The sequence below is a fragment of the Protopterus annectens genome, chromosome 2.part1, assembly GCF_019279795.1.
Source record: "Protopterus annectens isolate FY-2018-M chromosome 2.part1, PAN1.0, whole genome shotgun sequence".
Lineage (NCBI taxonomy): Eukaryota > Metazoa > Chordata > Ceratodontiformes > Protopteridae > Protopterus > Protopterus annectens.
The window spans coordinates 1,525,998,179-1,526,020,773 of NC_056729.1; the positions used below are offsets into that span (position 1 = coordinate 1,525,998,179).

The window sequence follows — 22,595 nt, forward strand, 5'->3', positions numbered from 1 at the left end:
AGTGCTGATGAGATGGATATCAAGACAAAAATACTCAATAATTTCTGGTTCTCACTGTTTAAATTGAAACTGCAGTTCTGATAAAACATTACATCGTTTGTTTACACTTTCCTGGTTTCCAGGCCACACAGAACTTCTTTTACACTTAGAGCAATAAAGGACATTCCATATGTAAATTCTGGTCATTAACTTTAGCCTTAAAACAATAGGCAGCATGCTTACTCCAGACTCGTCGACTCCAAATTCTAATTTCAAAGGAACAGACAAAAAGAAATTTTAATTTCAAAGGACCAATAAGAAATGCTTGACTTAATTTTCCTTACAGCAGATGGCAAGGTTGCCACATTGTTGAAACAGCATTTCTTTACATTTAAGACACAAGCCTGTATTTTACATTTATATTTACAAATGCCAGAATTATGTATCAAATTCTATTTGACTAGGCTGGCAGCCTTCACCCTTCTCTACCAGTCTTCACACTGCTCATGGATCTAAAGGAACCCATGGTGGGCAGCACAGACTGCCACAACAGAATCTTCCAGTAGCAGGGAAAGCCACTAGGCCAGGTACATGTCCAGGACCTAGGGTTAAATGTTTTAATGCAACCAGAGGGTCCATGTGGCATACAGATGTCCACAAAAGCAAAGTGGGGAACAAAAGGTGAGGGAGTCAGTAAGTGGGAAAGACAAAATGCCAATAGTAGGTTGTCTTGAGACAACAGGGGTACCAAACTACCATCCTGCAGATGTCCTGATAGGGAAGGATTTGGATGAGGCAGTACCATGTGCTTATGCAGTTACACGCAGTCAGGCTAGGAGACAAGCATGTGGGTCTGGTAGCCTGGGGAGACCCAGACAGACTGCATACTTGCAGCAAGGACTCATGAGGTGGTTACTTCAGGGAGTGAGCTACGCTGTAGCAGTGAGACTGAATGTGAGACACAGCTGCTTGGGGGTACTGATGGTCCCTTGGACAGAGTGACTGCAAAGGCAGAGGTGAGTAGTAGTACCCAGGCTGACAGTAAGGCACCACTGTCAGAGGATGCCAGACTTCCTGTGGAAGGGGAGCTGGGAAGGGTTACAAGGAGGGAGTTGAGACAGGACCAACGTTTAGACCCTACATTGCAAGGCCTGAGGCAGGTAGCTAGGGAGGCACCTAATTCGCAAGGAAAGGGAGAATCTGTATACTGGGACAAAGGGTTACTGTACAGAAAGTGGAGCCCTGAGGGAGGGCTAGAAGGTGAAAGAGTACAGCAGTTGATAGTGCCTAGAGACTACCTTTTGGTGCTTCTAGCCATAGCCCATAATATTCCCTTTGCAAGTCATATGGGCATAAAACATACAAAGAGGCATATTATGCAAAACTTCTATTGGTCTGGAATTTCCAGAGATTTAACAGGGTACTGTTGAACCTGTGAGCAGTGCCAAAAGGTAGACAAGGCAGGAGAGAAGGTGAGAGCTCCTTTGATACCTTTGCCTGTGATTGAGGAGCCAATTCAGAGGGTAGCTATGGATATTGTGGGTCCTCTGAGTACCCCAAGTTCCACAGGGAAAAAGTATATCCTAGTGGTAGTGGATTATGCTACACAATACCCTGAGGCAGTGGCTTTGTCCTCCATTGAGACAGAAAAGGTGGCAAATGGTTTGTTAGAGATTTTAAGCAGGGTAGGTTTCCCAAAAGAAATACTGACTTACAGAGGTGCCAATTTCATGTCAGACCTGCTGGCTTGTCTGTGGAGGTCCTGTGGGGTGAAGCACATGGAGATCACCACCTACCATCCCTAGACTAATGGTCTTGTTGAGAGGTTAAACTCTACAATCAAGTCTATGCTATGGGCATTTGCAGATCGGTTTAACAGGGAGTGGGACAAATATTTGCCCCATCTGTTATTTGCTTACAGGGAAGTACTCTAGGAATCCACAGTTTTTTCACCCTTTGAGTTGCTTTATGGGCATAGGGTGAGGGGACCTCTAGATTTAATTCGAGATGAGTGGGAAGGTAAGTGCGAGTCTCACAAGGAGTCTGTTGTGGCATACATCCTAAACCCCAGGACAAGGCTCAGGGAACCTCCATGACTCTGGCAAAGATCTCCTTCTCATGCTGCCTCTGCTTCTCCTTTTCCTCAGTTTCTAGACATAACAGTTTCTCATTCTCCTCAGCTTGCAAACATTGCAGTTTCTCATTTGCTTCTAATTCCACATGCCTGGCCTCCAACTCAAGTCTTTTTAGCTCCAGCTGGATTTTTAAGTCCACTGCAGAAAGGTTGAGCTGTCCATTCTCTGAGGGTATTATATCTCCACTGCCAGTCTGATTGTCCTCCTGGTTGCTGTTTTCTGATGCAGCTGTAACCAAGGCTGCAATCAGGTCTGACTTAGTCAGGTTTCCATGCACCAGTCCCCTAGCCTGGCACATCTCTGCCAGCTGGCTTCTTGTCAGCCTTCCATTCTTCTCTGCTGACATGCTGCCTGCTCACCCTGACTAACTAAGCTAACAAAAAAAAAATAAAACAATAGTGATCTGAACTCTTGAGTATTCACTGCGTGGCTGTTTTGGAGTACAAAACACCTTCAAAGCTTACTGTACACAAGCTACAGGATTCACTCTACCCACACCACCACAAGCCAATTCGTATTTGCCAACTAATTAATATGTGATGTGGATATCCCACCACTGCCAAACAATTAATATGTAATGTAGATATCCCAACCACTGCCACCAATTAATATGTGACGCCCGTGCCCTGGCCCAGCAATCAAGGAGCCTCAATCCTCACCACTAACACCAGAGAGGGAATCTCATATATGAGGAAAGGATAACAAATACACAGTAAAGTGAAATTTCCCTTAAGAGCACACAGAGATCACAGTCAGTCCAGGGCTGGTCGCTCACTTGCTCTTCAGGTCCCCAACAAGACTCCCCATTGGCACAGCTATAGGGTCCAGATGTCAGCCTAGTGGGCAAGCTAAAACCTCTAGCACCCTCTCTGTCCATCCAGTGCTTCATGTCCCTGCCCAAGTAGCCGACACACACACACACACACACACACACACACACACTGAGAAGAGTTTATACAACCACACAGACACTCGTGGGGAAGGCTGGCACAGGTTCTCCAGCTGTGCCCCTTTTTCCCAGACTATACAGTAGTACCAGCTGCCACCACCCACTAATAATTATCAGCTACTCAAAGGCCCTTAAAAGGGGGTCCAATTATTACTGTGCAATATTATTATCCAATTGGTAGTATAGCCCAGGGCTAAAGCTATAGGAGTGGCTTTGTACAACTGTACTCTAAAGAGCTTAAGTTATCTCTACACAAACCAGCCACAGTTAAAAGGTTTTAAAATATTTAATAATAAATAATTAAAACACAAAACAATACTTTCTACTACACAGTGCTAGTCAAAGAGTTCAGAGATCACACAGAAATACTTAAAATAAATCAGTAGTACAGTTCTGACATCACAGAAAAACACCACAAATATGTAAAGAAAAACAGTTAAGTCTAATATTTCTAGGTCCTAGCTATTTCTAAAAGAAAACGCAAGTCTAAGATAACTTGCATATGAGCAAGGCAGTGCTGTGTGTTGGATGATCAAGACAAAAATGCTTAATGCCTTCTGATTCTCTCTGTTTAAATTGCTATTTTCAGTCCTGATTCCCATTACATCATTTTTTCACACTTTCCTGGGGGGTTCCCAGGCTGGCAGATACTACACTCTTTTGTTATCTTGCAGCTGCAGGAAACTGCATCAATAAAAGACATTCCACATGTAAACTCTAGTAATTATTCCTTAAGTTAAAACAATAGGCAGGATGCCTTCATCTAGCCCGGCCGGAGCCGAATTGTAAACAACAAAGACAGTCATGAAATAATTTGAACTTCAAAGGGCAAACAGGAAATGCTTGTCTTAACTTTCTTTACAGCAGAGGGCAATGTTGTTACATTGTTTTAAGTTCACATTTCTCAGCATATTCTTTCATTTAAGAAAACAGGTCTGTAGTTCCACATTCATATTTACAAATGATAGAATTATCTATAAAATTCTATCTAGCTAGGCTGGCGGCCTTCACACCTGTGATGATATATGTAACTCATAAAAAAACTTATTTACTCTTATAGTCTTTGCAGACTCAAAAATATCCTTAACGCTTTTGCCTTTTTTATAAACTGTAACAGGCCTATCCCCTACCTTACCTTTCAAGTCCCTATTTCCATCCATTAAACACCAATTCATATTAATAATACACCTAATTATCTCACTACCTAAAGAATAGGTGGTGACAAAACACTTATCATTAAACTTCTTTTCACTCATATCTTCCCTATTTATAAGTGGACTGTTGTAGCCAATATCTTTTAAAATAGGGACAAAAAATTAATTCCTTCTGTTATTAATAACTTTGTTCATAAAGTTATCAATAAAATTCACAGGGTAGCCTCTTTTTGTAAACATATGTTTATCAACATACATTTGTCTACAAAATACTCAAATACTGACACCATTCGAGCTGTGTGGACAAATTGTCCCTTAACCTCAGCTCTCTTATGGGAAATAGGATACAAACTTATAAAATGCAGATATAAGTTAGAATAAGTTGTTTCCTAAATATTTTTGAAATAAATCTCTAATTCATTTTATCCTTAGCCAACATCACATCCAACTAGGAAATACTATCAAAACCTATTTTGTAAGAAAATTTTAAGAATTCGATAGTCTTATTAATAAATTGAGGATTTTTTCCACATCATCTTTCTATACTATAAATATGTTATCCTGGTACCTCATATAGAGGCACCATAACTCAGTGAGACTACTATTCAAAACAAATTTTCTTTCCCATTCCACCATTACAATGTTGGCAAGTAAGGGCCCACAAGATGACCCCTTGGCTTCTCCTTTTTCCTGCAAAAAATAATGCCCTTCAAAATAAATGAATTTTTTTTTTAATACAAGATCTGGCGTTTCCTCATACATGTTTAATTTTTTCTTGAGTCAAATCACTATTACTGTATAAAAAATCCATAAACCACTGTACACCAATAGAATGCAGAATAATTGTAAACAGGTCTTTAACATCACTCGTCAATAAACACACTTATCTTCATATTCCAGCTTATTGCATTTATCCAAAAAGTCCCATGAGTCTTTACACACGTTCCACTTTCTGTACAAACATCTTTAACTTATTATGAAGATACCTAGCAATAGGGTATGTAATAAAACTTTGAGCATCAACTATTGGTCTCATTGGTGGATTCATATCTTTGTTTATTTTTGTTACACCAAAGACCATGGGCACCAGTGGGTCAATCATATTCAAATATTCATACTCATCAATATCAATTTGTTGTTCCAATAACATGTCATAAAGCAAGACATGTATTTTTCTATAAGAATCAGTTACCTCAGTTTTTGATACCAGTCTATAGGTTTCCTCAAACAGTATGTTATTCATCCATTCAACATACTCCCATTGATCCATTATAACTAACCCCACACCCTTATCCAGTTTCATTACTCTTAATTTTTTTTATAGCAATACCGTCAACATATCTTGTTTACATTTGGTAGGTTCCATTTGCTACTCCCAACATTTTTACTTAATATCTATCTAATATCTAACTCACACATGCGCTCAAATGTTTGTAAAACCGAATGCAGTGGGGGGTTATATATACTAAGCAATTTTAATCCAGTTATTAAGGACTTGGGTCATTAAACAATAAGCTTAAATTTAATTTTCTCACAAATATCTTGAGTTCTAAAATACTGTCTACAACATTGGCCCGCTTTGCCGGCACAAAGGACAGTCCTTTTGAAAACATTTCCATGTGTTCTGTTCAAACTTCACACAAACTAAAGTTAAACACTTTAAGGTCAACAAAAGTATTAGTAACAGTCACACATGCCTAATTCATGCCCATTCATTGTTCCAATTCATTTAACCTAATACTTAAAGTTTACAGAACTTCTTTTTCCAAATGGAGTTCTGCCATCCTTGTTTGTGGTTCTGGGGTGAATAATTTCACACCATCCACTGCTTCCTTGAACATTTTTGTTTCCCCTTAGCTGCTCCAGGCATCTTAAGGGTGGGAAGTCCAAAGGGGAGTCATTATTTTGTGGTTTGCCACAGTATTCTTAAGTATCCAGCTCAACATTATCACTCTCATGTACCCCATCAGTTTGATTTTTCAGTCCGAGTTTTTTACCCCATCCCTGGGAAACAGGTAGACTAGGAAATGCCTTACAATTCGGGTCTATATCACGTAGTCAAAGTGCCATAACTTCAACTGACATATGTTTGAAACACATATGTCCGAAGTGACGGAACATCGACTACCTGTAAAAAAATACAATGGAAAAATGTGAAACTTGTTTTATGCAGGGGGGCAAGCCCCCCTGAACCACTAACACCACCCACTACTTAAATATACCAACTCCGAGATCGCACCACATTGAAGTGAATGGAAACCTCTGCTTATGGAGATTTCCATTCACACACTCAAACATTTACAAATTCAAACATATGGTCTCGACCATACGTCGTTCGAAATTGTAAATGTTCGACTACGTGATATAGTCCCTTATAATTCAAATAGTTTACTCTGTCCCTTTCAAACTTCTTAAATTTTCATACTTTTATCTTTTTGACCTGTTCATCTATGCTCTTAAAAATATGAAAGTGTTCCATCTTGTGTTGCTCATAGAGCAACATTTCTGTAAAAGTTTTGTCCAAAATGTTTGTGAGAAAATTAAATTTAAGTTTATTTTTTAATGACACAAGTCCCATAATAACTAGATTAAAATTACCTAGTATATACAATTTCCCAGTGCATCCAGTTTTTCAAAGATTTGAGTGAGTGTATGAGTTATACATTTATATATATATATATATATATATATATATATATATAGGTGTACTTCATTTCACTGAAACTCAGTTGCCTGTGCACAATTCACTGACAGCTCATTTCACTGAAACTCATTTCGTTGAAAGTTATATATGGGCTTTTCCCCACTGTAGTGAGGGCCAAATTTGTGGATACTAAATTAAAGAGTTTGTGGGGTACTGAGACTGAAGTTTTAAAAGATTCCTGGGAGTTTTTGAAGGGAATTGATCTTAATCAGTATTTTGATAACTTGATAACATCATTTTTGTAACAGTGCAGATTAAAGATCTGTTTTCTGTTATCCCACACTCTATTGGTTTAGACTGGCTAGAAGCAGCCCTTGTGGAAAAATCTAATATTTCTACTGACAACTTGCACGTTGTACTACAACTTATGGAATTAGTGTTAAAAAATAATTTAATGTATTTTGGTGGTGTTTTTTTCCATTAGATTAAGGGGGGTGGCCATGGGGGTGAATTGCACCCCCATTTATGCAAATATTTTACTGTCCTGGTGGGAAAAGAATTATATTCTAAATTCCAGATTCAGTTCCAGTAGGTCACACTATAAGCGATTTTTTGGATGACATTTGTATGTTTTGGAGGGACACAGAGAGCAAACTACATGAGTTTTTACATTATCTAGAAACTACTACTACATTTCTTCACTTTACCAGTACCATTACTTATAACGAGATTATTTTTTTGGATGTATGCATAATATAGACATCCCAGGGTATTAAGTCTAAAGTGTTTCGCAAAAAAACCTTTTCCAACTCCTATTTGCATTTTGGGAGTGCCCACCCTCATCATCAGAAAAAAAGTATATTTAAAGGGCAACTAATTAGAGCTAGCAGGATGACCTCTGTAGATGAGGATTTTGATGAGGAATGTGAAATTTTGGAAAGTTTGTTTAGTGAAAGGGGCTACCCTGCTGATTTATTGAAAGACACTAAATCCAGAATCAAGAGTTCACGTGCAGAAAAATATTTCCCTTTGTTAGGTAAGGGTACTTTGGTTACTGGGAATCACTGCATCAGTCTGGGTGTAGACCAATACAGTAAGGCACTTATTACTGAATATAATTCAGATTCTCAGAAAGTAGAAGAGATCCTGAGGAAAGAATGGAACAGATTCACTACCCTTACTGAATTGAAAGGTTTGGCTAAGGAACCCATGAAAATTATTTTTAAAAAGGGGAAGAACCTAAAAGAACTTTTTGAAGGTTGTAAGTCAGATATGAGAAGAATTAATGTTAATAAGAAAGGAACATATAGGTGATGAGCATGTTCACAATGTGCCTACATTACAAACACTGATAATATACCAATTCCTAGTAGGAATAAGGTGATCTATGGAACTAGTTATTGTAATTGCAACACTAGTGGTTTGGTATACTTGATCTGCGTGCTCTGCGGAGCCTTTTATGTGGGCAAGACTGAACAAAAATTAAAAAACATATTTACGAGCATTTGTACATTAGGGCAAGGAATGACAAGAATGCTTTGTACAAACATAGTTTGAGTTGTGAACATGCAAGTTTTTCTTTCTTTGTTCTTGAGACTGTTCTTCCTGATGCCAGAGGGGGTCCATGGGAAACCAGACTTGAATATCATGAGCTATTTTGGCAGGTGACCTTGGACGCTGCTAAAGCCCCTGGTTTAAATGAGAATATTTCTATTGCTCCATTATTAAAACTAAGGGCTGCTGAACTATAGACCCCCTTTGTTCCTGTTTTTAGAGTTTTTAATAATTTCATGGTGTGCTTTTACAATAGTTTAGAATCGTTCTGGAAAGATTATCACACAATGTGAGCCTACACAACTTTTTCATTAATTTTTGGAATTAAGGGTGCACTTTATATTTTACATTGTATTATGGTTTTAATAAAATTAAATAAGTATGTTTTTATATATTCTTGCACATATATGTAAACATCGTTTATATATATATACATACGTTCAATGGTTATGATGCACTTTTTAATGTTTTTTACTGATAGCTTTGTTTGTCGATATTTTATCCAGGGAATGGAAAAGTGCACTGGCTCTATCAGCTGCTCCAATGATTACTGAATAAATAAAATTATTTTGTAACTTAAAGGTATCCTACCTTGTAAGTCATGGTTACCCAGTGTAGCAGGAAACCCTCCCTCTCAACTTGCATTGCCTAGCATGAACTAAATGACTCAAATCACTTCCAGTCTGCAAACATACTTCAGAGTACAACATTCATACACAGCTTGTACTATTCTAATATCTTTGCTTGAAAAATATGTTTGGCTAGTTCAATCCATTCTTCTGCAATTGAGGGTTAAGTTTTTCCCCCTCGGTCATTTGAAAGGTTTGGTGAAGTTTTAACAAAGTGAAATGTATAATTGCCCCAGCTCTGTGACACGGAGAGATAAAACCCATAGTACGACTCACATGACTCAAGTTCATCTAGTGGTTTGGGCATAAGAATAGCCAGACAGGGGAGGAAGAAAGTGACTGACTGATACTGGCTCACCCATCCTGCAGAATGGAATTAGTGATTCTGATTGGTCAATAACCACTATGCAAGTGGAGGCCTGCAGGCAATGAATGGGCCATAGCCTGGAATTTGAACTTGGTCCAAATAAGCTGGTGATGTGTGTGTACAGCCATGATCAGCTTGGGGGGGGCACAGCTGAGCCTTCTATGATGACATGGATGCTCATGTCAAGCCACTTGCGGTGGGGTTACAGCTATAAGTAGAAAAAGCCCTAATGGGAGTTAGAATAATGGCTCTACGACTGTCTCTTGCCTCTCAGGGAATGGTCATCACCCTTAAAGGAATTAATGGGCCAGTAACTTGCATGCAGCTGATGGTTATCAGGCAATAGGGAACAAGACATGTAAAACTGCTCACAGAGTTAAGTTCATATTTATATACAGAACCAATTTAATACAAGTTAACAAACATTATATTGTAGTTGCAGTCTAACAAATACAATCACTTTTTAGCATATTTTAATTACATAATATTAATACAATTTTGATTTGTTTAATGTATTAGCACTTAAATGCATTCTTCTGGTTTACATACTGAACAATATAAATGTCACTTTGCAAAGAACTAATTATGAACTTGGCATTTGTTAATTAACACATTACCAAAATACTTTTTTTTCTGATCTACAGAGTTATGGGATCTCTGCAGAACTTTGAAGCTTTTTCAGAGGCCTTCCAATGTAAGCCGGGCAGCATTATGCATCCAGTAGAGAAATGCAGGGTCTGGTAGCCAAAGAAAAACTGACAATGCTCTGCGGTTCAGCTACAACACAAGCTTAAATCTCCAAACAGGTTGTTATGGACAGTCCTAGCCTGCAATGTGCCTGGTACATTGCTGTCCACAGCCAAGGTTAATGGTGCATCCGGTCCCAGCCAATGTTAGAGACTTTAAGGTTCAGATGAAACTTTATCCAAGCAGGCTGTCTGTGGACTGGTTAGCTTCAGCACTGAATGGGATCCATTACAGGACTGTTTTTAGTAATAACTCACTATGACTGTTATACAAATGTCTGTGTCAGGGTTGTTAAGCCACTTATTTTGAAATACTGCAGATGTTGTTTCTTTTTAACTGGGAATTTTCAGCAAGTTACACCTTGTACACATCCTACTGCCAAATAAGGTGTCTGTCTTCATTACAAAACTATATCATTTTTTGTAACAATGTTTTCAAGTTTTAGACCGATGATTCTTAAGGTTTATGAAATTATTGTGTGCTAAAATAAAGGTTTACATAATAAGTGATATGAAAATAATTTACATATATGCCACTTCAAAATAAGATAATGTACAGCTAATGCAAATGCAAGCTAAATGACTGTTAAATTCCACCAGCATTCCAGATTGTATGTGGAAGAACCACTATTTCAAGGACTCTGCAGAAGGCAAAGTATCGAACATTTTATACACAGGAGATCCAAAGTGATGGAACTACACTGGCAAGGTTTCCAAAATGCTTTTTGCAAACATCTTGTGGAGGAGATGTAATGTTTTGGAATGTATTACATTGGTGTTTGCTTTGATTTTTTGTCTGACATTGTTGCCTACCGCACACTGCAAAAAATATTCTGTGTTAGATTACAATGAATGTGCAATGTAATTTATGTGTTTTATCAACTTGCACATATCTGCTGTTACCTACAGTTTAATCATGAAAATTAAAAGTAATGTCTCCTTGTTAGAATTCTGAACACAGTGCCTCTTTATTCTATAAAAGACTAAATGCAAATTGTTAGCTTCTGAGAAGTTTGCAGAGAAAATGGAGTTGTTTTATATTCCATTATACATGGCTTATTCAAAAACAGTATGAATAGAATATTCCTGTTGTGCAAGGTCTTTCAACTGTTGTTAAAAGGAAAACGTATTCAGACATCTTTACCTCTATGTGAAACATGTTTCACTGTCTTTGTTTTGTGCCTACTTACCACAATCTGTACATGATATGCATGTTACTTTGAAAGATGAATATTCTCAGATGCTAAAGAATATGTTTTCTGTTGCCTTACAACCCGGTTCACCAGCTCTATCCTCACTTGTTGTGTCTTTCGGCTTTTCCTGGTTAGGGGTCGCCACAGCGGAACTCCGGTCCGCTAATGATTGGCAGTAGATTTTTACGTGCCGAGTTGCTGGCCCTGACACACAACCTTCAATGAAGGTACGCCCATTCACACATGTTTTCACACAGAAGACGCTCTAGCTGAGAATCGAACGGGACGTCTTACTGTGAGGCGACAACGCTACCGCAGCACCCCCACCGCAGTATATACCAGCTCTATTGAGAACCGAATGTATTATACTGCCACCCAGACAGTGATAGGTGTTACTACCTTTACAGTCTGTCTCACATACTAATGGAACTTGGACACACATACATTTTACTTAGTTTTTGGAAATGATGAAGATATTGCTCATTGTAGTATTTTTTCAGTTTTGCTTTAAACAGCTGTGTGTAGAGTATTTCTATGGGATTAGCTATACTCCTCTGCATTCAAATCAGTGATGATTTTTATTTAGATTGTTTAATTTACTGCCAATCATTAGCGGACCGGAGTTCCGCTTTGGTGACTCCTAACCGGGAAAAGCCGAAAGACACAACATTAACAACATTGGACCAGATTACAAAAGAGTTGCTCTCAGTGTAAGTATGCCCAGATTCCAAAAGACTTACTCTTATTGCGAGTTACTGAGTTGCTCTCAGTGAAGGTGAATTGCCGAAGTGCCAGATCACTGTTGCTGAATAAAGGAGGAAGGTGCTGGTGTATTTTTGTGTTTTTTTGATTTGCAATTTGTTGTTTGTGTGCTTTTGCTCTCAGTGTAAATCCGCCCAGATTCCAAAAGACTTACTCTCATTGTGAGTTACTTTGTTGTAAGGCCTATCTATATACCAGGGTTACTATTGGGACCAGATTTCAAAACACCTGTTCTCAGTAATAACTGATCACATGCTATAAGAACAAGTCTTTTGGTATCAGGGCCATTATGTTGGGCAGAAAACCCAAAAGTGCGTATTACAGGAAAATCAAGTCTTCTTTCCTAGCAGATGAATGTTTGTTAAAAACAGCTCTGTAAAATTAATCACATGACCCACTAGTCTGAAATATATTTCTATGGGGAATGGCATCACTAGCTGCTTAGGTGAAAGTTACATAGTATGCAGTTAGAAAGAGAGAGAATCAAATCCTGGACTATATAGATGGAGCTTACTAGCAAGCCTTAATCCTTTGTGTTACATTGTCAGATATGGCACAGAAGCATAATTCTGCTAGGAGATAAGAAACATTGAGTTCAAACTTGATTGTTTTCTTGTTTTCCTGCTTTACAATATCAGGAGAAATCTCCAGGCCAGGAAACCAACAGCAGCAGCAAGAGTTAACAGAAGGCTCAACTACAAGGTATTTTGTTTTTTAAAATGAAATATTAATTCTTAACCACATAAGTAGTACTGGTCAAATGTGCCTTTTGCATGTGCTTCTTGTGCTAAAGGGGGAAATATGTAGACAGAAACATTTGTACAAGTTACCACCTTTGTTTGAAGTAGAAAACCAAGGAAAATAATATGGGCAGATCTAATATAAAGTTTTACTAGTATGAAGAATTACACATACTTCTTAGAACTATAACACATTTTTTTTCTTACAGGGAAACAGGGTCAGATTCCAAAACCATTTCTCATGAAGTAACGTGCCTATTTGAGCTTGTCACTCCATGCCTGATTTGTTAAGAATTGCATAACACTGCCCATCATCAGTAAATCCATTGAGATATTAAATCATTCTGTGGCAAGAAGCTTTACTGCACAGCTACTGACATTACAATAATAAAGACAAATATAACATTGCAGACTACGACGACTAACAACTGCACAAAACAAAACACCTTATGGAATATTCTTTCCAAACATATTTCACACACTCTTCAATGACAGAAAAGTTAATACAAATATCATCTAGTGCCTCCTCAGACAGTTACATGCTGGAATGTTATAACTCTGAGCAGACTGACATGTTTTCACTAGTAATTTTCCTTTACATGAAACATGCTGCATTCATTACAGAATTTGTATTAAAAGCAATGACAAAATACAGTGGCAAAATGTCCATATTTCTAACTGCCTCTCCTAAGCAAGAAATGTTCCATTACATTCCTTGGTTTATCACAAGGCACAGCTGCATCTCCTAATCCACAAACATTTCCTGGCCTAACCTGCTCAGAAATAATTCTCATACAACCCAAATATATTCTCTGGTCTAGATTGCTTATAAGTAATATCTGAAATAATTGCAGTAGAGAAAATCCATTCTGACACTTGTATTTTACCATTTCTATACACGTTAACAGTTCTCCCTTAAATTTTAATTCATGTATTAATGAATTAATGAATCTACTCAAGAAATGGGGTATCAGAGATCTGAGGAAAACCTGTACCAGATAGCTATATAATTATTTTATCTTCAGATTTGCCCTGAGAAAAAAATTCACTAGGACAGACATGAGGTGCAGGAAAAATGAACACTGAGTCAGTAACATCTACTGGCTTGTGTGTTGTTCATACTCATTCCATGCATTTATATGCTTACATACTCTATAATCATCAATTCATTTGTATATATATTATCATTCTTGAGGTCATACACATAAAGTATAGCAAACTCAGAATTATAAATGGTATAGTTAAGAGCATTTAAAAAAAAAAATTTCCCAGCATAAAAAAATAAGTATTCGCTGGCCTAGCTTGCTTAGAAATAATGTCTGAAATAATTCCAATAGAGAAAAGCCATTCTGACACGTACATTTTTATATTTCTACATATGTTAACATGATTCTAAAACACAAAGCTCTACCATACTAAAGGGGGCTGGCACAGTCAATGCCAGATTCCCAAAGAAGATTTGCCTCACCTTACAGAATTAATTTAGCACTGTACATTGGTAAGGGACAAAAATTTTTAAGGCTGAATCAGTGGCAAAGCCCACTGAAATTAATAGGCTTCTCAGCACGGCAAAAGCTCTACTTACTTGCGGAAGTAGTTAAAGCGGGCAGTACTAAATGGGAAGATGGACTGCCTACTGTACCTAGTTCCACAAAGAGGTGGATCTACAAAGCAGGTATCTGGATTTGGTGGTTGGGGCTGTCTGGGACTGCACAGGTGAGTGGCAGTAGACAATGAGGGCTACCAACCCCAAACTCCTCAGGGGGTGTCTCATGCTAATACATAATTAAAAAATGGCTTAATTCCCTGCTAGTCTAGTGGCTCCACATCCACATGTGATAAATGCAGTCATAGCAACAAAGCAGGCATGATGTTCATGGTGACTTTCATGCCTGTGTTCACCTGCTCATGGCACTGCAGCTGCACCTGTGTGATGAAACGTCTCCTGCACGTAGATCCTACCTGCAACACAAATCCTATTTTACAGACACAGCTGTTCTTCATAGGTCCATAGGTTTATATAGTACTAGGCTAACTGCCATTGTGAGCCATTTTAAGTCTAGCCAATTACCTATGTGAGAATCAAACCCTGTACCCTGTGTCTGTAAGGTAAATATGCTAACCATTATACTAACCCCCTACACTAAAACACATCACACTTCATAAGTTCATAGATTAATACTAAGCTACTACCTTTATGGACCATTTGAGGCCTAGCCCATTACCCCACATGAGAAACTCAAGAACTTTGGCCTGACATGGTGACCACTGCTAGTCTTGGGCAGCTTTGGCACTGCATCCAGACAAAGTAGTAGTTCATTAACTCAGAACATTCTGAATTACTTTACATTAGCTGGGAGTAATGGTACCCCCACTGAATTCAGTATCTCTGCATTAATTTTGTGGATCCCTGTCTAAAAATGTAATTGGGGTGGGTTGAAGTTTACAATTTTAGTATTAAGAGTTGGATGTCACAGGCTGTGCAACCATGCCACTATAATGTTTTAAAATCTGTGTGTCAGTATAAACAAAAGGTGTATTGCTGATGGAAACACTTTAGATTGTACTTTCAGAAACTTAAGTTCCAGGTCTAAGAATTTCTGTTTAAATACCTGCACAAAGCACAAAAATTCAGTGTAAGAAAAGTATAGAACTTCTGTTTCTCTCCTCATTTTACAACAGGGATGTCAAGAAACAACTGGAAGGGTGGGGCTAGCTGGAATGGGGTGTAACTCCATTATGACAGGTCAATGACCTGTGATCAAACAGATAAGATCATTCACTTTAATGAACATTGTGACTCCATCACTTTCTCTTTATGACCACATTATTGGATTACACACACCTCAGATGTTTGATTACAAATCAACAAGGCCAGCTTTAGGTGAAAAAGAGTTAAATGGAAGACTCGACAGACACCCCCACAAACATTACACAATGTTACATCCTCCACCTCCCCAGTTTCCTGCAATCCTGGCTGCACGCCATCCAGACAGATTATTTCTTCCTTACAACAGTCATTGTATACATTGATACAAACGTTTAGCTATTAAAAAAGTATTTTAAGAAAGTTATACAAGAATTGGTACAAAGAAGTTCTACCTATAGACTGTTTATTTACTGACATTTGCTTACTGAGAAAGTCCAAGTGGGTGGGAGTCCATTCTCAGTGGAAGCCTGGAGAGGAAAGCTCCAAAATATTACAAAATATTTTAAGAATACTAATTTTACAGTCTTTAAAAGTAATACAAAACAACAGGTTTAAATAATTAGACCAAATTATTAATATAGAAACACTGATTAAGAATATATACAAATAATATGACAATGGTTTAATAGAAATTTTAGCCAGCTTATACAAAAAGTAAAGGTAAGTTAGTATAATACAAACAGAAATTGCAATATGAAGTGAGAAAACAAGGTTTATTCTATATTTAGAAAGAAAGCAATGACACAACTTGATAGAAGTGAGTGAAGGAAGAGTAAGGAGATGTAGGTATGAATAGATATTTGTCCATATTAAGAATATAGCTTATCTGGTACTGAGCAAGAACACAGCCAGCTTTTGGCTAGGACGCCTTTCAGAATGGGAGGGAGGGTTACTGACCAGATGGATACCGCTGAGGATATTTAATCTGAAAAAAAAAAAAAAAAAACAGGTGCGACACTGGGAAAAAAATGAGTAATTGGAGGACCTTGACAATAGGTATCCTTGGATGACAGATGCTAGGATGATAATAGCTGTTAAAAATGATTGACAGTGAGATCATATACGGTGTTAAAAGCAGCTAGCAGTAATGTTAGAAGTGAGCAAAGCTGTTAAATGTTTGACTCATCTGAAGAATGGATGCAAATATTCCTTTTACCAAGATACTCATTTAAATTTCATACCACATATATTTGCTTGGAACTATCTCTAATTGCTACATCAGCTAAACTTCGGAGGAGGTTCCAAATTTTACAGATGACTGTTAGGACTGAGATGAGACTGAATGAATGGATGTGTTCTGAGAATGTCAATTACTGGTCAGCTACAAAATGGATATTTCCTGTATTTTGCAAGAGATATTTGAAAGGGAGAATGCTATGAAACCTGAATTATATTTCCATGCACAGAAAAGGGAGAAATTACACCAAAGTGTAAAAAGCAGTCGATATTTAATACATTAACACCGAGTAAAAAATTATAACAAGGAACTGGAAAAGAGATAATGTGCCAAGGGTTAATGATTTAGTGAAGCTGGTAAACCAGCTAGCAGCAGAAGAGGTAGCATGCAAAGTGTGAAAACCGAAAGGCTGCCAGCCCAGTTAGATAGAATTTTGTAGATAATTCTATGTAGTTTTAAATATTAATAAAATCCACAGGCTGTTTCACAAATGTTAAGAAAACTGTTAAATGGTGAACTTCAAAAATGTAACCACAGTGCATTCTGCTGGAAGAAAGCTGATAAAGTAAAGCATTTTATGACTGTTTGATCTCAAAGCTCAGAGACAGAATGTCTGGACTAAGGCATTCCTTCTATTGTTTTGAGACCAGAGTTAATTGCTAGATTTTACATGTATAATGTCTTTTATTGCTGTGGTTTCTTGACCAGGTGCAAGATCAAAGAACTGTTAAAACTCTGAGTTTATGTTAACCTGGGAAATTAAATCAGACATGTCAAGAAAGATGTAATCTAAAATGAGTCAGCAGTGATGTATTATCAATTTAAGACTTTCTCAGAGAGAATGAGAGCATTGTGCATTTGTCTTCAGAAGTGACAACTCACCAGTACTCTGCTTTTGCTTTGTATGTAAGTAGGATCTTAGACTTTAGTGTTTCTCTTAGAAATAAAAAATAGTAAGTTTAGTCTAGCCATTTTCTATATTTATGTCTGACTATTCTATAGTATTATTTTAAGCATTTTCCTGTGTTCTCTGAACTCTTGACTAGCACTGTGTTGAATTAAGGAGATTTGTCTTGTGTTTTTTATTAATAAATATTTTAAAACCTTTCAACTGTTGCTGTTTTGTGTAGAGAGATAATTTAAGCTCTAGAGTACATTGCATGTATATAGTCATACTGTACAAAGCCACTCCAATAAGCCTTAAATGTTCTGGTTACACTTACTAATTGGATAATATTGCACAGTAAAATTGGACACCCTTTGGGAAGGGTTTTATTGGTGGCAGTGGATTGCTACATTATAGCCTAGACAGAAGGGGCACAGCTAGTGAACCTGTGCCTGCCTTCCCCAGGAGTGTCTGTGTGGTTGTATATAAATCATATCTCAAAGGGGGTGTATGTGTGTCAGCAACTTAGGCAGTGACACAAAGCACTGGTTGGACAGAGGGAGTGCTGAGAGGACTGGCTTGGAACCCTGGCTAAGGACTCCACTCTATAGCTGTGCCAGTGGGAAGTCTTATTGGGGATCTGGAGAGAGGAGAAACCAGCCTCAGATTGACTGATCTCTGTGCTCTTAAGGGAAATTGTACTTTACTGTGTGTGTGTGTGTGAATTTATCCTTCCCAATGTGTGTGCCCCTCACTGGTGCTAGTGGAGAGAATTGAGGCTCCATGATTACTGGGTCAGTGAACGGGCATCACATATTAACTGGTTGGCAGTGGTGGGATATCCACACCACCATATTAACTGCTTGGCACATACTAATTGTCTTGTAGTTGTGTGGATTGTGAATTCCTGTAGCTTGTGTACAGTGATCACTGAAGGTGTATTGTACTCTAAATCAGCCACACAGTGAATATTCAGAGTTCAGATCACAACTGTTTTCTTTTGTTAGCTTAGTTAGTCAAGGAGAGCAGGCAAGCATGTTAGCAGAGGAGTATGGCAAGCTGACAAGGAGCCAGTTGGCGGAGATGTGCCAGGCTAAGGGACTGGTGCATGGAAACCTGACTAAGGCAGACATGATTGCAGCTTTGATTACAGCTGCATCAGAAAACAGCAATCAGAAGGATGATCAGACTGACCGTGGAGATGTACAACACTCAGAAAATGGACAGCTCAACCGTTCTGCAGAGGACTTAAAAATCCATCTGGAGCTAAAGAAACTTGAGTTGAAGGCCAGGCGTTTGGAAACAGAAGCAGCAGAGAGATTGAGATGTCTACAGGCTGAGAAGAATGAGAAACTGCTATGCCTGGAAGCTGAGGAGAGGTTGAGGCAGCATGAAAAAGAGATGCTGACTCCACCAGAGTCATGGAGGTGATAGGGAAGGGAGTAACTGGACCCCAGAAGCACAAAAGGTCAGTAAATTTCTTCCACAGTTTACAGAGGGGGGGGTAATTTTGATAGTTTCATTCATATGTTTGAGAGGGTATGTAAATAGTATGATGTTGACCAAAGGCTCTGGGTACAGTTCCTGATCCCCTTATACGATGGCAAAGCTGTAACTGTGCTGTATCTGATTGGGAATTTTTTGATTATACTGTTGTTAAGAATTGTCTTTTAGAATTTTTTAAGATAATGCCTGAATCTTATAGGAAAATGTTTTGTGAGCATGGACGCAAGGCAGAAGAAAGTGTGTGCGAATATGTTGCTGAACTGAGCACTTATTTTCATAGCTGGGTGAGTGGATGTCAGGTCACCACTTTTGAAGGGCTGGTAGACCTTTCAGTCAGGGAACAAGCCCTTAGGGCTTTGTCTGAGGACAAGAGGATCTGCTTAGCTGACAGACAATGTGTTACTTCAGATGAGTTGGGGAAGAAGGGAGACCTATATCTAGCAAGCAGGGCATCCCGGCACAGGAAAGGGACCCCAAGTACTGCTCATGGGTCTAAAGGAACTCATGGTGGGCAGCCCAGACTGCCCCAACAGAATCTGCCAGTAGTAGGGGAAGCCACTAGTCCAGGTACACTTCCAGGACCTAGGGTTAAATGTTTTGAATGCAAACAGTGGGACCATGTGGCATAAAGATGTTCACAGAGGCAAGGTGGGGAACAAAAGGCAAGAGCCAGTAAGTGGTAAAGACAAAATTCCAACAACACGTTGTCTTGAGACAACAAGGGTACCAAACTACCACAAGAGGTTATATCCTATCATAGTGAATGGCAAAGAGGCCATTGCTAAGAGAGACACTGCCTCTAACATAACTGTGAAGCCTCCAATGGTTACAGAGGAGCACTACTTGCCTAAGCAGTCTACTCCAGTCAGAGCTTTAGGAGGAACCCCATTCCAAATACCTTTGTCTAAGGTTTACCTTAACTGGGAGAGTGGAAAAGGAAACCAACAAGTAGGTGTGTTTGAGAATATCCATGCAGGTGTCCTGATAGGGAATGATTTTGATAAGACAGTACCATTATGTGCAGTTGCATGCAGTCAGGCTTGGAAACAAGCATGTGGGTCTGGTAGCCTGTGGGAGACCCAGACAGACCGCATACTTGCAGCCAGGACTGGTGAGGTGGTTACTTCAGGGAGGGAGCTACTCTGTAGCAGTGAGACTGAAGGTAAGCCACAGCTGCTTGTGGGTACTGATATTCCCTTAGACAGAGTGACTGCAAAGGTAGAGGTGAGTAGTACTAACCAGGCTGACAGTGAGGTACCGCTGTCAGAGGATGCCAGACTTCCTGTGGAAGGGGAGCTGGGAGGGGTTACAAAGACAGAGTTGAGACAGTCTCAGCTCTCAGACCCTACAGTGCAAGGCCTGAGGCAGGTAGCTAGTGAGGCATCTGATTCTCAAGGGAAGGGGGAATCTGTATACTGGGACAAAGGGTTACTGTACAGAGAGTGGACTCCTGAGGAAAGGCTAGAAGGTGAGAATACATCAGTTGATAGTGCCTAGAGCCTACCATCTGGTGCTTCTAGCTATAGCCCATGATATTCCCTTTGCAGGTCATATGGGCATATAACGTACAAGGAGATGTATTATGCAGAAAGTACAGTTCTGTACACTAACCATAAATGTAAATGTTCGAGTGTATTCACTGTTGCAGTCATTACATTTGAGTAATCTGCTGGCAGGTTGCCCTCAGTCAGCCTGATTAACAAAGTCTTGAGTCCTGTGTCAGTTGCTGTCCCTTCTTCCATGACGTCAGGTCATCGGGGGTATAAAACATGCATCCGATGCCAATACATCAGTATTTCTTGCCCCAGATGTCAGGTGCCCCTCTAATGGGGAGCAAATAAAATTAAAAACACAAAAATATCCCTCCAACCAAAAGCAAATACACCAAAAAGGCTTTTAAACATAGTAAATGAAAGCAGAGGTATAGCCAGAGAAATGTATGGGGCTGGAGGGAGGGTAACCAGGACTGCAACAGTGAATAAACTCGAACATCTACATTTATGGTAAGTGTACACAACTGTACTATGTTCTTTGTGTTCCACTGTTGCAGTCATTACATTTGGGTAGATTCCCAAAGCTATGGTTGGGAGGAGGAGTTTATACAGCATTAGGGCCAGCTATAAGGCCCTGCAAGACAGCAGTGGCAAAGCCAGTTCTGGATTTAGAGAAAATTGGTAAATGATAATGCTTGGTGAAAGTATGTACAGGACTCCAGGTAGCAGCTTCTAGAATATCCCTGGTAGGAACACCTCAGAAACAGATGCAGCCCTGGTGGAGTGAGATCTGATCCCCTGGGGAATAGGTTTTCCATAGTGCTTATAGCAGAAATGAATGCAATGGCTTATCCATTTAGAAATGGTTTGTTTTGAAATGGCCTTCCCCTCTGCCCCTACAACAAATGCTACCAGGAATTGTTCAGATTTTCTTTGAGATTTTGTCCTCTCCAAGTAAAATCTAAGTTGTCTGTGCAGATCCAAGGAATGCAGAATCCATTCCCCTTTATTCTGTGGATTGGGAAAGAAGGTTGGCAAATGAATGGACTGATTAAGAGCCACACTGGAAACCATCTTTGGCATGAAGGATGGAGTGGTTCTCAGAGATACCCTGTCCGCATGAAAGATGATGAAAGGCTTCACTGCCATAAGGGCCTGTAATTCAGATATCCTTCTAGCTGAAGTGATTGCTAAAAGGAAAGCTGTTTTTCAAGAAAGAAATTTTAAGTCTGCAGTAGCAGCTGGATCGAAAGGAGGTAGAGTGAGCTTCTCCAAAACAAAGTTAAGGTCCCAGGCAGGGGTAGGAGCTCTCCTGGGTGGTCTCAAGTTCTTTGCTCCTCTGAGATACTGCTTGAACAGAGGATGAGAGAAGAGGGGTAGTTCTGTGTTATAGTGAGCTGAAATAGCTGAAGCGTGGATTTTAATAGAGGAAAAAGACAGGCCCTTGTGAATCATCTCAGTTAAGTATTGCAAAATCGGATGTAAAGTGGGCGCTGCTGTGCTCATCCCTAAAGATTGGTTCCAGGCACTGAATCTTTTCCATTTGTCAGCATAAGATTTTCTAGTACTAGGTCTTCAAGCCTCCAAGATAACATCCATCACAGGTTTGCTAAGGGCTGATAAGGGTAAATTTAAGTGATTAGCTAGGCTGCAAGGTTCAATGTTGGAAGCTGAGGGTGCAGAATTTGGTTCTCCTGCTGAGACAACAAGGAAGGGACCTGAGGCAGGTGCCATGGAGATATTTGCGACACACTCCGCAGGAGTGGGTACCAGTGTTGGCGTAGCCAGTCTGGAGCAATCAAAATCATTCCTGGTTTGTCCTGTTTGACCTTTAGCAGAACTTTGGAGAACAGCGGCAGAGGGGGAAAGGCGTACACTGATAGGTTTTTCCAGCTGAAGGACAGAGCATCCACTTTCCAGGCTTCTTTGTGGGGTGTTCTTGTGCACAACTTGTCCAACTGGTAGTTCTGC

The 22,595-nt window shown here is 39.2% G+C and overlaps 1 protein-coding gene across 3 annotated transcripts in view; it reads left to right on the plus strand.

Moving 5' to 3' along the window:
• MMEL1 (membrane metalloendopeptidase like 1) overlaps positions 1-11,113 on the plus strand; it is a 1,737,390-nt gene extending 1,726,277 nt beyond the window's left edge. For all 3 annotated transcript variants that reach the window (XM_044062979.1, XM_044062980.1, XM_044062978.1), the window contains exon 23: positions 10,056-11,113. In XM_044062979.1, coding sequence (XP_043918914.1) covers positions 10,056-10,155 — 100 coding nt within the window. In that variant the 3' untranslated portion in view covers positions 10,156-11,113. The remainder of the gene's footprint in view (positions 1-10,055) is intronic.
• The last annotated feature ends 11,482 nt before the right edge of the window (positions 11,114-22,595 follow it).